This window comes from Bufo gargarizans, chromosome 4, assembly GCF_014858855.1.
Source record: "Bufo gargarizans isolate SCDJY-AF-19 chromosome 4, ASM1485885v1, whole genome shotgun sequence".
NCBI lineage: Eukaryota > Metazoa > Chordata > Amphibia > Anura > Bufonidae > Bufo > Bufo gargarizans.
The window spans coordinates 350,933,022-350,946,069 of NC_058083.1; the positions used below are offsets into that span (position 1 = coordinate 350,933,022).

Here is a 13,048-nt window from a genome sequence, read left to right on the forward strand (position 1 = left end):
TAATTAATTCACAGAATATGCAATAAAGGAACTTCGATCATACATGAACCTCACTATCTGATATAATTTTAGATGTGATAAATAGCATCATAGTACAGCTGCATAACAAGCATCATTTCTAGTCCAGTTCTGTGTTTCTCTAGTTGAAAGTCGTCGAGGAACATTTGCTAGTATGACAGCTGCAGCAGAGAAGCCAAAGTTTAATTCAGTACTGGTCTGCTTCAAGGCTGCAGTCTGTTCCCTTAATAAGTTAGATACATGTATTCTTCCAAACATGTTCAGCTTGGAGGGATGTCTGAGTGGACAACCAAAGGGGCGGAGGGTATGCAAGGAATATTTGGACTTTTTAAACTGCAAACTGGATTCAAGTCAACTAACTTAACTTGTGACCTTTTCAGCTGTTGGATCAAGTTGTTTTATCAGGCACTTAGCCAGAGCAAAAGGAAAAAAATATACAACCAAGCCCACATCTAAGAGATACAGCATCAATGGAAGCAGGCATTTTCAAAGTGGACATCATATCTTCGCTTTCTGTATTAAAAGGTTAGTGTTTTAACCTCTGCATAATGCCCCATTAAATGTTATTTAAATCCATGTCTAATCCTTAACTCGGAACATGTGGGCACGAGAGAGAGGAAAGCGATGCGATTTAACATCTATATACAGATATAAAATTACAAACAATAAAATTAGACATTAAGAAATCCATGTGCTTTAACAGCAACCTAGTCAGATGGTTCTTCAATTTATTTTATTTTTTATATTTAGGTGACATATTTGTATAAATAGTTGACTTAGCCAGATTGTCATCCTGTGTGACTAAGAAAAAATACAGATAAAATTAATGGTCTCTTTATAAAGCCATGTTCAGGAATTTAAACAATGAAGGCGACAGCGTCACTACATTCACTCACCATTCCTATCATTGGATAAAAAGCTAATGATGTGCCATTTAATGCCTTGAAATTCTGGTTATAGTTTACATAGAAAAGACACAATGTTACTTAGGGGAAATTTTATTAAATACTGAAAACAAAAATGTGTACAAAACTGCATAATCTACAATTCAGTTACTCAAGTTGTTTTAAATAATATTCATAGTTTGCTTTCAGAACAAACTCAAAGCACCGATCTGTCTTTAAACAGTCAAGTTCACCCGACTGAAGCAGCACATTTACATCTGGCAGGTAACTCTTTAGGTCTTTACCTATGGAAATACAAGCACTAGTTCAGGTATACAGGAAGACAAAACATAAGATGTCTATAGAGTACATTATTTATCAAGGAACTACACAACACTTTTAAATCTACATACAGATGCTGAAGAACTTATGGGGCTATGCATATACTTATACAGTTGTCCATGTGAGTTAACACTTAATTTTAATTTAGAATTGCTGATTTAATTGTGTTGATTCTTTACAGATTGTCTCATTGGCTGTCATTAAAATGTGTCTCAGGATTTGTGTAAAGGACACTCATGGATCCTGAAGCTCCTGATGCCACCTTGAACTGGTTGTCCAGCTTTAAAATTGTAACTTTCCATAGCAAACCAATATACCTGCTGAAAAATCCATACTCACCTGCTCCGCACCGTTCTGGACCCCAGTATTTCAGCTTCTACACGGACAGGGTCATGTGCTCCACTGTGGAGACTAGACCTCAAACAGCATGTGACCCAGCAGTTAGGTTAATATTTTATTTATGTTTTTATAAAAAAAAAAATATATATTGTATGAGAACAAAAAAACTCAAGTAAAGAAGATGTCTAGTCTCAGGTGTTCCTGATATGATCATCCATTTTTTGTCACCCCATGAATAGCAATTTGTTGCATATCTTTATTCAGTAGCCTATTATTCAACCGTATGTGGTAATTGCACATACATGGTAGTGATGCGTTAGCTGGACCTAGATTATACCCAGAGGGCCAAAGTAGGGGCGAGGGGGATAAGGAGGAAAGGCAAGGAAGGGAAAAAGGGAAGGGGAAAAGAAGAACCAACAATTAAACTTTAACAAACTCTGGTTGTTGTGTCTGCAGCGAAAAATAAGACCATTTTGGGAACCAAAAGAGATCCCCATGGTTCGTGGGGCTCTCTGCCCAGGGTCTGATGGCATTTAAAGCAATATATATAAGACTAGTTGGCTTAAGAGATAGGTGGGTCTCCTTGTAGGAGATGGATTTGGAACCAAGTTGTAAGTTGGAAATATTATTTTATGTCCGTTTGTATATGGGGAGGGAGAAGTGTGAATTTGCTAGGTAGTTAGTAGTCAGTGAAGAGCAAGAGGTATATAAGGGTACTTTCACACTTGCGTTTTTCTTTTCCGGCATAGAGTTCAGTCACAGGGGCTCTATACCGGAAAAGAACTGATCAGGCATATCCCCATGCATTCTGAATGGAGAGTAATCCGTTCAGTTTGCATCAGGATGTCTTCAGTTCAGTCGTTTTGACTGATCAGGCAAAAGAGAAAACCGTAGCATGCTACGGTTTTATCTCCGGCGAAAAAAACTGAAGACTTGCCTGAATGCCGGATCCGGCATTTTTTTCCATAGGAATGTATTAGTGCCGGATCCGGCATTCAAAATACCGGAATGCCGGATCCGTCCTTCCGGTCTGCGCATGCGCAGACCTTTAAAAATGAAAAAAAAAAAAACGGATCCGTTTTGCCTGATGACACCGGAAAAACGGATCCGGTATTGCAATGCATTTTTCTGACTGATCAGGCATTTTTCTGACTGATCAGGATCCTGATCAGTCTGAAAAATGCCTGATCAGTCAGAAAAAATGACATCCGTTTGCATACAGTTTGCCTGATCAGGCAGGCAGTTCAGGCAACTGAACTGCCTGCCGGAATCAAGCAACGCAAGTGTGGAAGTACCCTTAACTGGCAGCAGAGCCTAGGATAGAAATCAAGCATGCAAGAACGAGGGAGGAACAGAAAATCATATTGAAGTAGTCAAGGCAGGAGATGATGAGGCCGGCACTAGTATTTTTGTTGACTTTTAAGGAGAATGGTTTACAAGACAGGACAGAATCAAAAGTTACCTCAAAGGAGCAGACTTGCGAGACTGGAGAAACTAGGCTGCCATTAACAGTGGTGGATACCTGTGGTGAATTGCAGGTGGGTGTGTGAGATGGGGGGAAAGGTAAAAATTTTTTTACCTCCAGGATAAAGAGGAAGGAGATTGCTGATGGACACGCAGGTTAACTAAGGGCTGTTTCACAAGAGTGGATGCCGTGCGTGACATCCGCTCCGTGAATGACAGCCAAGACCCGCTCCAGACAGCAGAGGCACAGAGCATAAACATGATTGATAATGCTCCGTGCCTCTCTGTGATCTCTTTATTACGAAAATCACAGTGAGATAAAGCTGTCATTGTGATTTCGTAGTAAAGAGAACACAGAGAGGCACGGAGCATTATCAATCATGTTAATGCTCCGTGCTTCTGCTGTCCGCATCGGGCACTCTTTCACGCAGCGGATGTCACGCTCGGCATCCGCTCGTGTGAAACAGACCTAAAGAGTTTAGGCTAGTTTCACACTAGCGCAAAACAGTGATGGCAGGCTGTTCCGGTAGATAAACAGCCTGTCGGAGGTCACAGGCGGCACAGCCGTAAACTTCCACAACACAGCCAGGCCCCATTGACTATAATGGGACCCAGTAGGGATTCGGCCTGTTTTCAGCATTAGTGGTGGGAATCGGCTGGACAAATATTGCTGCAAGCAGCGCTTTTTTTTAGTCAATGGATTCCAGCGGGGAAGGTAGTGAACTCGGGAAGGCTGTTCCTCCACCGAAACAGCCTGCTGAAACGGTTTGGCGCTAGTGTGAAACTAACCTTAAAAGGGGTTGTCCAGCCATTAATACTGATGACCTATCTTAGAATAAATCATCAATATCTGATTGGGGGTCTGACACCCAGGACCTCTACTGAGCTGTGAGATGAGTAGGAGGTGCTCCATGCGAGCACCGCTTCCTGGTCTTTACACTACGTCTCGTCTCCAGTGGAATAGTGTAATTACAAGTACTCGCTTCATTCAGTTGAATGGGGAGAGTACTTGTATTACACTGCACTTCTGAGACGAAATGCAGCCTGTTAGACCCCCACCGATCAGATATTGATCATGTTTTTTGATGAAAAGTCAGCAATATTAGTGGCTTGACAACCACTTTCATTTAATGGGATTTGCCGCGTGGACTTTTCAGCGCCAAATCCACAGCACAATTAGGTACCAGCTAAGTAGATTAGAATTTAAAAATCTCATTTACACTGTACAGAAGTTTTTCGCATGGTATATTGAACCTGCAGTGCATATTTTTAAATCTGAAGCATGCCAATACTTTGTACATATTTTCACTACGGATATCCTTTGTAATGAAAAGTGTAAAGTACAAATCTGCAAAAAAATCCAAGACAAAATCCACCTTAATGTTTAAATGAAAAGCCACATATAACACATGCAGATTTTGACAAGGGTTTAGAGCAGAAATGCCTTGAAATCTGTGTTTCTGTGCACAGAAAATTCACATCAAATGTATGTGTGCAATATTTGGTTGGTAAGGTATGAGGAGGTCCAGGCGAAGGCAAAGTCTGTGATGCCAAGGGCTGAGTTTGTTGCTGAAAGGAGTAAATGACTGTGTCAAAGGCAAAGCACAGGTCTTTAAAAAGGACCACAGAGTAATTTTGTGGGGTTTTGCAGTTAACAGATCAGTGACTTTGGTTAGGGCAGTTTCAGTAGAGAAGTGAAGTCGATGACTAGTCAAAAAGTGTGCTTGATGAGAGGTGGGAGGACAGTTCACGGAGTTTTGATGCAAATGTGAATAGTGAAATGAGGCAATAGCTGGAGAAAGGGGTTGTACCAAGTTTTTAAGTTAACTAGCTGATTGCTGTGGGTCCAACCGCTGGAACCCTAATGATCACAAGAACTGGGATCTGATGGAGTGGCAGGTCATAAATGTGCACTGCCGCTCCATTCCTTCTGTATAGGAGCATCGAAGATAGCTGCGCGCTGTACTCTATCTCTGGCTCTCCAATAGAGAATAAATAAAATCAGAACAGGGGAATGGGACCCCTGTTCTTGTGATCAGTCAGGGACCTAGTGATCGGACCCCCAGTGATCAGCTTGTTATCCAGAGGATAGGGAATAACCTAAAAACTTGGCACAACCCCTTTAAGGATGGGTGATGTGATCAATGCAAGTTTAAATAAAGAATGAAAGACACCAGTGGTTACTGATAGGTTAAAGAGATATGTTAAGGATAAACACAGTAAGGCTGGGTTTACACCTGAGCGTATTCGATAAGCGCTGTTTACAGGCGTTTTTGTATTTTGGAAACGCAAGTCGTACACGCGTTCTTGCTATTGACCACAGAGGCATACAATAAAAAACAGAGGTGTTACGCGCGACAATACGCCCCAAAGAAGCTCCTGTACTTCTTGGGGCGTAGGGCGTTTTACAGCGCGTTCGTACGCGCTGTAAAACGCTCAGGTGAGAACCATGCCCATAGGGAATCATTGTTTTTTTTGCCTGTTGAGCGTTTTACAGCGTGTAGGAAGTGTGAACCCAGCCTAAGTAAGGCTGAAGTGGGATGTGATTGTGTCAAGTGCACAGGTGCTGAGGTGATTTATGGAAAGTAGGTAGAGTGAAAAGCTTTTCAACAGTAATGAGGGGTGTGTAGAGGGGTTGTGAAGGCTGCAGCTTTAAAGGGAGTCTTTCACCTAATTTTCACCAATATAACTAAGAAAACTGCCCCAGAGTAGACTGCATACACATCACAAACCTACCTGTGTGCACTTTGTGCCTGTATGTCCAGGAAAAACACTTTTATTCTGCTGGAAAACAGCTCCCAAGTGCCCAGCTGAAAGGGAAAGTAGAAACTGCTTTCATCCTGACTCCATTTCTAACAGCCATATTTTCTGATATAGTAGATATAGTGGAAATGCTATGATTCTGGTATCGTTTGAAAGGTTGGAATGCCAGCTTTCAAACAAGGTCAGGTTCATATTTCTAGCTGCTACCAATGCCAAGATATGAGAAACCAAAGCAGCCCTCCCCTCTTCAGTCTGGTTTGCTTTGAGCAGTTGCAGCAGCAGAGCTGGGCACTTGGGAGCTGTTTTCCAGGAGAATAAAGGTCCATTCACACATCGCAAAATGGGTCCGCATCCGTTCCGCAACTTTGCGGAACAAGTGCGGACCCCCCATTCATTTTCAATGGGGCCGGAATGTGCTGTCCGGATCCGCACTTCCATTCCGCAAAAAAAAAAAAAAAGAGAGAGAACATGTCCTATTCTTGTTCGACATTTTCTAGAGTGCCGGCGATGTGCGGTCCGCAAAATGCAGAACGCACATTGCCGTTGTCAGTGTTTTGCGGATCCACGAAACACATACGGACGTGTGAATGAACCCTAAAAGTGCTTTTCCTGGACATAGAATAAAGGCAAAAAGTGCACACAGGTAGGTTTGGGATGTGTATGCAATCTTATATGGGGCAGTGCTCTTAGTTATATTGGTGAAAAACAGGTGACATACTCCCTTAAGCTTTCTGTAATCTTGAAAATCTTATGTGGTTTGGGGAACAGAGTAGGGCATTAAAATGATAAATAACTGTTTGGGGTTGTAAGAAAGAGGTTATGGGATTAGCAAAGCCGTCTAATTTTGCAGAATTGAGCACAAACTTAAAATTCATAGTTAGGGCTCATGCACACGACCGTGGTTTTTGTCCTCATCCGATGTGCAATTTTTTGCAGTTCAGATACAGATTTACTCACTTCAATGGGGCCGAAAAAAATTAGAACGTCACACCGTGTGCTGTCCGCATCCCTAAGTCAGTTCTGCGGCACCTGCAAAAAAATAGAACATGTCCTATACGTGTCCGTTTTACGGACAAGGATAAGAGTGTTCTATATATGGCAGGACGTTCTGTTCCACAATATGCACAACACACATGGCCGGAATCCGTGTTTTGGGGATCCGCAATTTGTGGACCGCAAAAACAGCTATGGCCGCGCGTATGAGCCCTTACATCTGTATATTATAAGGTCTTCCTTAAAGTAGGCATTGTTCAAATGCTAAGCAACCCTGGAAGTCTGCCTCAGTGTTTTCATCAGATTAGTGTGCCAGGGCTTTCTGTTTTTTTATTGAGTTCTGTTGTGCTTGAGAGGGGTGGTTGAATTAAGTGAAGTCGCTTACACACAGTCAATCTTTGGTCAGTGATTTCCATCAGTAATTAGAATCTAAAACCAGGAGTGGATCCTACACTGAGATAAGGTTTGTTGGAAAGATTGGCACTTGTTCTGTGTTTTTGTTCAAAATCACTGGTGGAAATCCCTGATCAAACACTGATTATGTGTAAGGGAACTAATTATGGTATTACAGAATGCTGAAGCTGGGTCTGCGTCATGGAGTTAAGCTATGGTAGAGCAGGGTTTTAGAAACTTCTGGCACTCCAGCTGTTAAACTATAAAATCCCAACATGCTCCATTCACTTCTATGGGAGTTTTAGGAACAACTACGTAAATGTGCATATTGGGAACTTTAGTTTTAAAACAGCTGGAGTGCCTGAGGTTTCTAAACCCTGTAGTAGAAGAGAGGTATAAGGCCCCTTTCACACGGGCGAGTATTCCGCGCGGATGCGATGCGCGAGTTGAGCGCATTGCACTCGCACTGAATACCGACCCATTCATTTCTATATGGCTGTTCACATGAGCGGTGATTTTTACGCATCACTTGTGTGTTGCGTGAAAATCGCAGCATGCTCTATAATTCTTTTTTCACGTAACGCAGGCCACATAAAAGTGAATGGGGCTGCGTGAAAATCGCAAGCATCCGCAAGCAAGTGCGGATGCGGTGCGATTTTCACGCTCGGTTGCTAGGAGACGATCGGGATGAAGACCCAATCATTATTATTTTCCCTTATAACATGGTTATAAGGGAAAATAATAGCATTCTGAATGAATAGTAAAATAGCGCTGGAGGGGTTAAAAAATAAACTAATTTAACTCGCCTTAGCTCGCGCAGCCTGGCATCTCCTTCTGTCTTGATCTTAGCTTTGTGTAGAAACAAGGACCTTTGGTGATGTCAGAGTCATCACATGTTCTTTTACCATGGTGATGGATCATGTGATGACCGGAGTGACGTCACCAAAGGTCCTTGCTGCTACACAAAGCTAAGATGAAGACAGAAGGAGATGCCGGCTACGTGAGCAAGTGGACTAAGGCGAGTTAAATTTTATTTTATTTTTTAACCCCTCCAGCGCTATTTTACTATGTATTCTGCATTCAGAATGCTATTATTTAACCAGGTTATAAGGGAAAATAATACAATCTACAGAACACCGATCCCAGACCTGAACTTCTGTGAAGAAGTTCAGGTTTGGGTACCAAACATGCGTGATTTTTCTCACGCGAGTGCAAAACGCATGACAATGTTTTGCACTCGCGCAGAAAAATCGCGGGACAAAATGGAACAGAAATAAGTAAATTATGGTTAGATAGAAGAAGGGGAGAGGTTTGTCATGGAACAGAGGCAGGTGAAAATACTGTCTAGTACACAGCCCTCTGTGTCTGTGGAGAACCACTGTTTGAGGCTGAAGGATGAAGTTATGGAGAGGATGCTGCTGAATGGCATGTTTCCATGGAAATGTTGAAGTGGGAATGTTCTTTGAAAAGAAGTGTAGGTGCCAGGCAGTGAAGTGGTCGATTAAAGTTGCAAAAATCCATGGCACTCCTGAAAAGTGAAAAATGTGCTATTTATTCACACATGTCATACAGCAACGTTTTGGTTCTCTCTCAGAACCTTTTTCAAGCCAAGTGGATTTTTGCGACTTGTCTACCACCCAGAATCGAGGGGTTACAGCTGGCACCCACTGTACAGTTGGCAAAGGAGTACTGCCCAACTTTGAAAGTAGCCTTATAAGACGAAAAATACGGTACCGCATTGTACTGTAAAAAAGAACTAATAAACAACCAATACAGGTGTTTTACAAGTGAAATGGCCATTTTGATTGGTTGTATCTGAGTCTAATTACTATTTTAGACCGGTAATCAACTGCTTGCTTGTGGAAGAGACCGCTGCTATACATGCAGCAATCTCCTCCTCAGTACTGGGATGAGCAACTGTTATACCATCGCTCTTCCCTATACTGAATCCTGTTTGCCAGCAACAGACCATGATTAGACACCACGATCTACTGCCTGAAAAAGATCTGCATTGCCCATTGAACGAGCGCATTAGCGATCATCTCTTGAAAGATTGTCAGGTATAGAGAGAGAGATTATACCGCAAAAAGTTAGGACATGTCCTATCTTTGGCTGCAACTTATGAACCGGGGACTCATTGAAGTCAATGGGTCTGCACTGTGATATTTAGCAGATCCGTGGTCTGCAAAACTGACATGGTCGTGCGAATATCCCCTTTATTAGTGATAGTATTCCAAAGAGCTGGGGATACAAGAGCTCATGCACTCAGACATCTCTTGTACAATATACTGTTATCCATGTTAGAGATATACAGTGGATATAAAAAGTCTACACACCCCTGTTAAAATGTCAGGTTTCTGTGATGTAAAAAAAAATTGACAAAGATAACTCATTTCAGAACTTTTTCCACCTTTAATGTGACCTATAAACTGTACCACTCAATTGAAAAACAAACTAAAATCTTTTAGGTAGAGGGAAGAAATATAAAGAATATATAAATAATAATAAGGTTGCATAAGTGTGCACACCCTTAAACTAATACTTTGTTGAAGCACCTTTTGATTTTATTACAGCACTCAGTCTTTTTGGGTAGGAGTCTATCAGCATGGTACATTTTGACTTGGCAAGATTTGCCTACTTTTCTTTGCAAAAACACTCCAAATCTTTCAGATTGTAAGGGCATCTCCTGTGCATAGCCCTCTTCAGATCACCCCACAGATTCAGGTCTGGGCTCTGGCTGGGCCATTCCAAAACTTTAATCCATTCCTTTGTTGATTTGGATGTATGCTTTGGGTCGTTGTTATGCTGAAAGATGAAGTTCCTCTTCATGTTCAGCTTTCTAGCAGAAGGCTGAAGGTTTTGTGCCAATATTGATCGGTATTTGGAACTGTTCATAATTCCCTCTAGCTTAACTAAGGCCCCAGTCCCATCTGAAGAAAAACAGCCCCAAAGCATGATGCTGCCACCACCATGCTTCACTGTGGATATAGTGTTCTTTTGGTGATGTGCAGTGTTGTTTTTGTGCCAAACAGAACTTTTGGAATTATGGTCAAAAAGTTCAACCTTGGTTTCATCAGACCATAACACCTTTTCCTACATGCTTTTGGAAGACTTTAGATTGCAAAATGTAGCCTGGCTTGGATGTTTTTCTTCGCAAGAAAAGGCTTTCGTCTTGCCACTCTACCCCATAGCCCAGACATATTAAGAATACGGTAGATTGTTGTTACATGTACCACACCGCCAGTACTTCCCAGATATTCCTGCAGCTCCTTTATTGTTGCTGTAGGCCTCTTGGTAGCCTCCCAGACCAGTTTTCTTCTCGTCTTTTCCTCAATTTTGGAGGGACGTCCAGTTCTTGGTAATGTCACTGTTGTGCCATATTTCCTCCACTTGATTATGACTGTCTTCACTGTGTTCCATGGTATATCTAAAGCCTTGGAAATTCTTTGCACCCTTCTCCTGACTGATACCTTTTAACAATGAGATCCCTCTGATGCTTTGGAAGCCCTCTGTGGACCATGGCTTTTGCTGTGGGATGAAAATTTCAGGAAAGACCAACTAGAGCAGCTGAACTTTATTTGGGGTTAATCAGAGGAACTTTAAATGATGGCAGGTGTATGTTGACTACTATTTAACATGATTTTGAATGTAATTGCTTAATTTTGAACAGAGCTACATGCCCAGTTATAAGAGGGTGTGCACACTTATGCAACCACATTATTTTAGAGGTTTTTTTTGTTTTCTTCCCTCCACCTAAAAGATTTCAGTTTATTTTTCAATTGAGTGATACAGTTTATAGGTCACATTAAGGCCTCTTTCACACGACCGTATGGCTTTTTCAGTGTTTTGTGGAAAAAACGGCCTGTAAACGTAAAAAGAAAAAAGGTTGTGTGAAAAAGGCCTAAAGGTGGAAAAAGTTCTGAAATGATTTATCTTTGTCACATTTTTTTACATCACAGAAACCTGACTTTTTACCAGGGGTGTGTAGACTTTTTATATCCACTGTATATGTATATATGTGTTATGCACCTTCATTTAGTAACTTCTGGAGAACTTTAACAAAAATGGAGTCTTTAGCTGCCTCTACTGGGTCATCCTTCCCATCCAGAGTTGACCACCTGAAAATAAGATAATAACGACACAATTACAATATAGTAAACGGTAATAACTACATTTATGTTCATTTTTTTGTTTCTATAGATTCAGAAGGAATGAAAGGCATCTGCAGTAAACACTGGATAGCATCTGATTTGATTTACTACAATTGGTGGTTATTACTCCTGAAGCAGTGATTTTCAATTTTTCCGTTCACATAGCCTTATAAGGACTTGTTTTTGAGGAACAAATTGTACTTTTGAATGGCACTATTTAATATTGCATAGAATGTAGTGGGAAGCTGGAAAATTCCAAATGGGGTGGAATTGGAAAACAAATTCTGCCATAGTTTTATTGGTTTTGTTTTTACAGCGTTTACTATGTGGTAAAACTAACTTGTGCTCTTCATTCTTAAGGTCAGTGCGATTACAGCAATACCATACTAGTTTTATTTTTACATTTTAATACTGAAAAAAATAAAAGCTTTTGAAAAAATGATTTTTTCTTCTCATCGCTATATTCTGACCCCATAAATGTTTTTTATAGTTATGTCTATGTAGAGTGTGAGGGCTCATTTTTTGCGGGACTATCTGTAGTTTTTGTTAATACCATTTTCTCACGTGGCAATGCCCATATATGTTTATTTTTATATAGTTTATGTATTTTGAGAAAAGGGGGCGATTAAAGTGTCCTTTTTTTTTTTCCACTTTCTTTGGCCCCAACATCATTAGATTGCAGTTTGTATAGATGCCAGCTGTCCGGACCCCTGCCATCCCTTCCATAGGAAGCGGCACTTTAGGCTGCTTCCTAATCTGCCAGTGTGTCGGAAAGAGCTGGGGCACAACCTCCTCCCCATGCAGGCGCTGGATGGAAGTGGAGGTGTGTGCTGAGGGAGACTGGTCCCTCCACATGCAGACACTGGGACTTGTCTTTCTCAGCGCTTTCATCTGGCGCCTGCACATGGAGGAAGCTGTCTTTCTCAGCGCGCCCAGTCCCTCCTCTCCTGCAGCAGAAGCACGTGAGGGAGCGTCAGGCTCCTAAGGACACGTACGTGCTGCTGGAGAGGAGGCTGGACATCACCACTGCCACGAATGAAATAAAGTCCACAGTTTGGGGTGGGACTGAGGGATACAGACAGGGCGGGAACGCATCATTGACTGAAAGGGAAAGGACTCCACAGTGTCAGTGGCATGTTACCATGTTGCCCATGCCTCTCTCTATAATGGTGAAATAAAGATAAGGCTCCATTCACACCATGGTATTTTTGTTTCACATCCAATCCTCATTATTAGTGGATTGAATGTGGATCCCTTCATTTCAATGGGGCTGCAAAAGATGCAGAGAGCACAGTGTGAGCTGTCTGCATCTTTTGTTGCCCCATTGAAATGAAGGGGTCCGCATCCAATCCACCAATAATGGGAAATGCATGTGGAACAAAAATACATGTCTGTTCTGCGGCTAGGGTTGCCACCAGGCCAGTAGCTCACCAGCAAGACCGGTATATTTGTGGCCCTGACGGTGCCGTTATTTTTCCTGTGAGGACTGTTACTAATTATCGCTTCTATTGCGGGGTGCCAATGATAAAAACAAAAATAAAAAATAGAAAAAGAAAGGGGCATTATTCTTACTGGGGGCACTAATAGGTTCATCTTTACTTTTGGCATTCAGCTCTGACAATAACCTGACTGCAGACCCAGGTATGTGTACCTTTAATAAAACTAGTTGAGTACCCCTGGTATAGAGTAATGGAGTTTTCT

At 41.7% G+C, this 13,048-nt stretch overlaps 1 protein-coding gene and 1 long non-coding RNA gene across 2 annotated transcripts in view; one reads left to right on the forward strand and one right to left on the reverse strand.

Moving 5' to 3' along the window:
- Positions 1-385: 385 nt before the first annotated feature.
- Positions 386-11,677, forward strand: LOC122936100. Its single transcript, XR_006388879.1, has 3 exons — positions 386-543; positions 1,426-1,689; positions 11,397-11,677. It is a non-coding gene; the product is annotated as an uncharacterized LOC122936100 (long non-coding RNA).
- The window catches only part of NUP133 (nucleoporin 133), a 279,976-nt gene continuing 267,657 nt past the window's right edge, over positions 730-13,048 (reverse strand). Inside the window, exons 25-26 of the mRNA XM_044292116.1 lie at positions 11,226-11,314; positions 730-1,207 (exon numbers count right to left, since the gene is read on the reverse strand). Coding sequence (XP_044148051.1) covers positions 1,071-1,207; positions 11,226-11,314 — 226 coding nt within the window. The 3' untranslated portion in view covers positions 730-1,070. The remainder of the gene's footprint in view (positions 1,208-11,225; positions 11,315-13,048) is intronic.